Source organism: Ochlerotatus camptorhynchus, unplaced genomic scaffold, assembly GCF_037179485.1.
Source record: "Ochlerotatus camptorhynchus isolate MF236.1 unplaced genomic scaffold, CSIRO-AGI_Acam_v1.1 ptg000129l, whole genome shotgun sequence".
NCBI lineage: Eukaryota > Metazoa > Arthropoda > Insecta > Diptera > Culicidae > Ochlerotatus > Ochlerotatus camptorhynchus.
In genome coordinates, this window is record NW_027040619.1 from 424,183 (window position 1) to 430,182 (window position 6,000).

At 42.1% G+C, this 6,000-nt stretch overlaps 1 protein-coding gene across 2 annotated transcripts in view; it reads left to right on the forward strand.

Annotated features, from left to right (window-relative positions):
* LOC135700139 (transient receptor potential protein-like) overlaps positions 1-5,458 on the forward strand; it is a 52,479-nt gene extending 47,021 nt beyond the window's left edge. Inside the window, exons 12-14 of one of the 2 annotated variants that reach the window (XM_065220556.1) lie at positions 4,006-4,174; positions 4,231-4,591; positions 4,678-5,458. In XM_065220556.1, the coding sequence (XP_065076628.1) occupies positions 4,006-4,174; positions 4,231-4,591; positions 4,678-5,280 (1,133 nt within the window). In that variant the 3' untranslated portion in view covers positions 5,281-5,458. The remainder of the gene's footprint in view (positions 1-4,005; positions 4,175-4,230; positions 4,592-4,677) is intronic. The other variant, XM_065220557.1, reaches the window with a different exon arrangement.
* The last annotated feature ends 542 nt before the right edge of the window (positions 5,459-6,000 follow it).

A 6,000-nucleotide genomic window follows, 5' to 3' on the forward strand; every position in this document is an offset into this window, starting at 1 on the left:
TGTTTTGAGGTTCAAGCTCTTGAATCGCGTTTATCCGTTTAATCAAGACCTAAATCGCTATTTGAGGGGTGTTTGGGGGTTCGAAATCATTAATCGCGTTCATCTCCTTATTTAGGGCCTGATTCGTGATTTGAGTGGTGTTTGGGGGACGAAATCTTTAATCACTTTTATCTCTTTACTTAAGGCCTACATCGCGATATGAGGGGTGTTTTGGGGTTCTTAATCTTTAATCGCGTTTATCTCTTTAATTAAAGCCTTAATTGCGATTTGAGAGGTGTTCGGGGGTTCGAAATCTTTAATCGTTTGTATCTCCTTATTTGGGGCCTAAATCGTGATTTGAAGGGTGTTTGGGGTACGAAATCGTTAATCGATTTTATCTCTTTAATTAGCGCTTAAATCACTAGTTGAGGGGTGTTTGGAGGTTCAAACTCTTGAATCGTGTTCGCCTCTTTAATTAAGGCCTAAATTGCGATTTGAGGGGTGTTTGGGGGACGAAATCGTTAATCGATTTTATATCTTTTTCAAGGGTCTAAATTACGAGTTGAGGGGAGCTTAGAGGTTCAAACTCTTGAATCGCGTTTGTCTTTCTAATTAAGGCCTAAATTGCGATTTGAGGGGTGTTCAGGGGTTCGAAATCTTTAATCGCTTGTATCTCCCTATTTGGGGTGTAATTCGTGATTTGAGGGGTGTTTGGGGTACGAAATCTTTAATCACTTTTATCTCTTTAATTAAGGCCTAAATCATGAGTTGAGGGGTGTTTGGAGGTTCAAACTTTTGAATCGTGTTTGTCCCTTTAATCAAGGCCTTAATCGCGATTTGAGGGGTGTTTGGGGGTTCTAAATCTTTAATCGCGTTAATCTCTTTAATTAAGGCCTAAATTGCGATTTGAGAGGTGTTCAGGGGTTCGCAATCTTTAATCGCTTGCATCTCCTTATTTGGGGTCTAAATCGTGATTTGAAGGGTGTTTGGGGTACGAAATCGTTAATCGATTTTATCTCTTTAATTAGGGCTTATATCACTAGTTGAGGGGTGTTTGGAGGTTCAAACTCTTGAATCGTGTTCGCCTCTTTAATTAAGGCCTAAATTGCGATTTGAGGGGTGTTTGGGGGACGAAATCGTTAATCGATTTTATATCTTTAACAAGGGTCTAAATCACGAGTTAAGGGGAGTTTAGAGGTTCAAACTCTTGAATCGCGTTTGTCTTTTTAATTAAGGCCTAAATTGCGATTTGAGGGGTGTTCAGGGGTTCGAAATCTTTAATCGCTTGTATCTCCTTATTTGGGGTGTAATTCGTGATTTGAGGGGTGTTTGGGGGTGAAATCTTTAATCACTTTTATCTCTTTAATTAAGGCCTAAATAACGATTTGCGGGGTGCTTGGGGGTTCCAAATCTTTAATCGCGTTTATCTCTTTACTTAAGGCCTACATCGCGATTTGAGGGGTGTTTGGGGGTTCAAAATCATTAATCGCGTTAATCTCTTTAAATAAGGCCTAAATTGCGATTTGAGAGGTGTTCAGGGGTTCGAAATCTTTAATCGCTTGTATCTCCTTATTTGGGGTCTAAATCGTGATTTGAGGGGTGTTTGGGGTACGAAATCGTTAATCGATTTTATCTCTTTAATTAGGGCTTAAATCACGAGTTGAGGGGTGTTTGGAGGTTCAAACTCTTGAATCGTGTTCGCCTCTTTAATTAAAGCCTAAATTGCGATTTGAGGGGTGTTTAGGGGTTCGAAATCTTTAACAGCTTAAAACTTCTTACTTGAGACCTAAATCACGATTTGAGGGGTGTTCAGGGGTTCTAAATCTTTAATCACTTTTATCTCCTTATATGGGGCCTAAATCGCAATTTGAAGGGCGTTCATTTGTTCGAAATCTCGATTCGCTTTTATCTCCATAACGATTGGCAATTGAAGGGGTGTTTGGGGGTCAAAACAGTTAATCGCGTTTAATGTCTTAATTAGGGCCTAAATTGTGTTTTTTACATCGTGTTGATGTAATATACGCATATACCTATTTTTAAGCGGTAAACTTGGACGAGCGATTAATTTTAAGCTTATGAAATATAAGGAGGTCATTTAGGAGATCATTCGCTTGAGAGCCTTTTCAGATATTTTTTTATATTTAATTTAATCTTTACCAAACAACGTCTCAAAAAATTAATTGAGGAGCTCGGCTAGCTTGATGGCTGCCACTTTTGCTTACTGACTGGAAAATCGTTCCGGAAATCCATATCAAATCCTTCTCAAGAACAGTTATTGTCACCGCCTGTTAGGTCACTGCCTGTACCTAAATCTAGTAACAGCAAGTTGAACGAGATGCCGATTCGAAATGACGTTTTCTAGTTATGACTTTTTATGATTTGAAGTTTTTTGCGAGATTCAAAATGGCCAAATTTTAGCTCAAATATGAAGGGTTAACCAAAGTAAACAATTATGCAAAGTTTCATGCATATCGGTGAAGGTCGCATCATGTCGATTCGTCATTTGGCGTGAAACTGCTCAGTGTTAAAAAGTCTGATGAAGCTAAAGATAAATCCCTGAACTTCATCGATGTTCCCCTTCTACAAAATTCGCTTAATGTCTCTAAGGTTTACAAATTTTCATCAATGTTTGATGAATTTCTACAAAGTTCTCTGCTGAACTCAGTCTAGTATTGTCTAGTTTACAAAATTTTCTAAAGTTCTTCTTGTTCTGGTCATTAAATTTGCTGCAATTCTAGAAAATTTCCAGCACTTCTACGCACTACAATTAATGACTATAAAGTTTTCGAAAGTTCCACGGTGTTTCTTGAAATTCTATGAAGTTCCTACAACGTTCCCTTTTACTTTTAGGAAGTTGTTCGAGCTTCTGCGAATTTCTTTGAAATCAAATGATGTTATCCTAACAACAATGTTCACTAAATCCACGCATGACCGTTGCCATTTGTCTTACAAAATCAGCCATGATAGCGGCCATTTGTGGCGTTTATCAATCTTGTCCTTAGGGGCTGTTCATTAACTACGTAGACTTATTTTTATTTTTATTCTTGACCCCCCCCTCCCCCTGCGTAGACAGTTGTCCATACAAAATTTTTAAAATTTGTATGGGCCGCGGATATTTGTCCCCCCCCCTAAACTGTCTACGTAGTTTATGAACAGCCCCTTAACTTTCTTTATTTCCCATAAGGTCTGTGAACTTCTGGAAATACTCAGTTTCATAAATCTGAAATTTTAAACTCCTTCCCCCGCCCACAAATTAATTTTAAAAGTAGCAGCAATTAAATGTGAAAACATCTCGTCAATTATGTTGAACATTTTTTGTAAATACACTTGGCATCCCTGGTCTGAATAACTCCCTTTTCGTGTCAGAGAAAACAGCTATACTGCCGTTATACGCATCCCAAGTAACATTGCTGGTTTTATCGCGGTTTTATAGCATTATACAAGTCTAAATCATGGCCTACAGAACCCTCATAAAACCAAAATTGTTACTTGGGATAACTGTCCCATGTTCTATGCAATCCTTATGCACCGTGGGACTCTTATGCGTATAACGGCAGTATAATATTGAGAATTTGTTGCGATATCTTTGTCTCTTATTCGTTATCCATAGGGCATGTGATGGGGGCATTGTAGAAGTAAAGAGAGAGGGGCGAAAAACTAACAGTTCACCACCCAAACACAAATCTTGAGTATGGCTCTAGGATTTACTAAACATGACTTCAAATTCCACTAAGTTTTCTTTTGGATCACACTAGGCGATCTTTGGACTTGTTATCGAAGTCAATTGATCTTGGTTTGGGGGTCATGTAGACTAGACCAGTTGAATTTACCTCTTAGGATCTTTGAACTCTCTCGAGGAATCATCTGACCTGGGGTTGAAAAGTTTAAAAAACACTGTGAAATTTTTCAGAAAGATTCCCCCAGAAATCCTAGATTCATGACTCATTAAGCTTAAAATCCAACCAATCCACGATCAATCACTACATGCAACCACTAACCCCCATCGGAACTTCCTTTCCCCCGCAGTTGCCGGTAAGAAGGGCCGTGTCATGGAGCGCCGCATCCTGAAGGACTTCCAGATCGGCTTCGTCGAGGGTATCCTCAACGAGACGTTCAACAATGCCAGCGAAAAGCCGGCGGATGTGTTCAGCACCATCGCCAAAGCGATCGGCAGCCGTACCAGCGCTAAGAAGAAGTATCTCTTTCGATGGCAATTGTTCGATCTCTGGAATGATTTTTTTCTATTTACAGGAGGCCCGAGGACTGGAACGCCCTGGTCCGCAAGAACACATCCGTTCGCGATCCTATCGGAAACTCCTCGGAAGCCATCATGCGTCGAAGTCAGATGAGCTTGAGAAAGCAGATCATCGAAGGCTGCGAGCAGGGATTGGACATGAACACCGACAATCTGGTGGAGTTCAATCCGAAGCTGTCGGAGGTGACGCCGGTGACTCGGGTGGCCTACGTCAAGTTTATGACGACCAAGTTGAAAAAGGACTTGGGCAAGGACAAGGACCAGGAAAAAGACGAGACCAGCTTCGAGAACGAGCGCCGGGGATCGTCTAAACGGGGCTCACTGAAGAAGCTGGTGGAAATGAAGGACAAGATCAATGTGAGTATGGGAAGGGTATTTTTTTGGTTGAATTCTGGGGAAAATCCCCAGATTTCTTCACAACTTAAAAACCTTTCTCTTTCCAGAGCATCGATACCGATGCCAAAGCGGAGAGGAAGTCCCCCGTGAAGGAAACAGAAATTCCTCTCAAAGAATCTACGCCAGCTGCCCCAGCACCGGTTGCGGATGAACCACCCGAAATCATCACCAGTACGGCCTTCAAGGAGGAAAAGGACGATATCAGAATCGACCTGAGCCGGGTCCGCGTACGTTCGCCAATCATGGAAGATCCCGATGAAGTCCTGAGCGAAAATGGCGAACGCTGTCCGACGCCCATCCGTACCAACAGTATTCCCGAACGTCCGGAAACCCCCATTCCAAGCAATAGCCCACCGCTGGATAAGAAAACTGACTGCGGCAAGCCCAGCAGTGCCGAGGTCAGCAAAGCCGGTTCCATAATAAGGGGCAAGGAAGCTAGTCCTCCCAAATCAGAGTCGAGTGTTGGCAAGGACACCCTTTCGCCATCCAATTCGGCCAAGTCCGACACGCCAAGGCCTCGTTCCCGTTCACCAACTCCCGCCCGGCTTGAACCGCCGGCACCAAGCTCCCCAGTCCGCTCATCGTCCCCGGCCTTTTCGGACAAAGGCAAATCGAAAATCACCGGCAGAACGTTGGGTGGTTGGATGTAAAACGTTGACCCCCACCACCTCAAATTCAGGCTTTGTCTTGGTCGCTTTAATCTCCAGTGAATTGGATGGAAAATTCGGTAACTTTTCTCACGGCTTGTCAGCACGGCTCTCGTTCGTTCAAGGTAGGTATTTTGGTAATTTAAGCGTTCATTATTTTAGTAGGACCCATTATGGCAAATAAAGCGAACTCAGTTTGATTTCAATGTAATAATACTGCATCGCCGTTTCTTTGATGTTCAGCTCAATTACCCCCGGAAACGGAAAAAAAAAGATATGATGACTGACCTGAACTGGCAAATGATTCATAACAAATTCCTCGTTCAGTTAATTTCCCTCCCACATCGCCTTACTACGTAGCATTAAAGTACACTTAGTGGGACGATTTGTCCTATGTAGAGACCTGTACGTGCCACCATCGATTTTGATGTTTGCCGGATTTAATCCCGGAATAAGCCAAAGAAGCGCATAAACTTCGTCGATTTATTTGAGTATACACTATTCCCCCCCTCACCCATCGATGATGATGATGATAGTGATGATGATGCTCAGAGTCATCACGATGCAGGACGACGACGTGGGAGTGTCACGATGCGATCGGAAGGTGCAAACCAATATTAATCGTAACGCATTTGTTTTAATGAAATTCTCCATCCTATGATGGGGATTGTCTTGGGCTAAAAAAAGATTCAAATTTGAAAAAGGAACATCATCTGAGTTTAT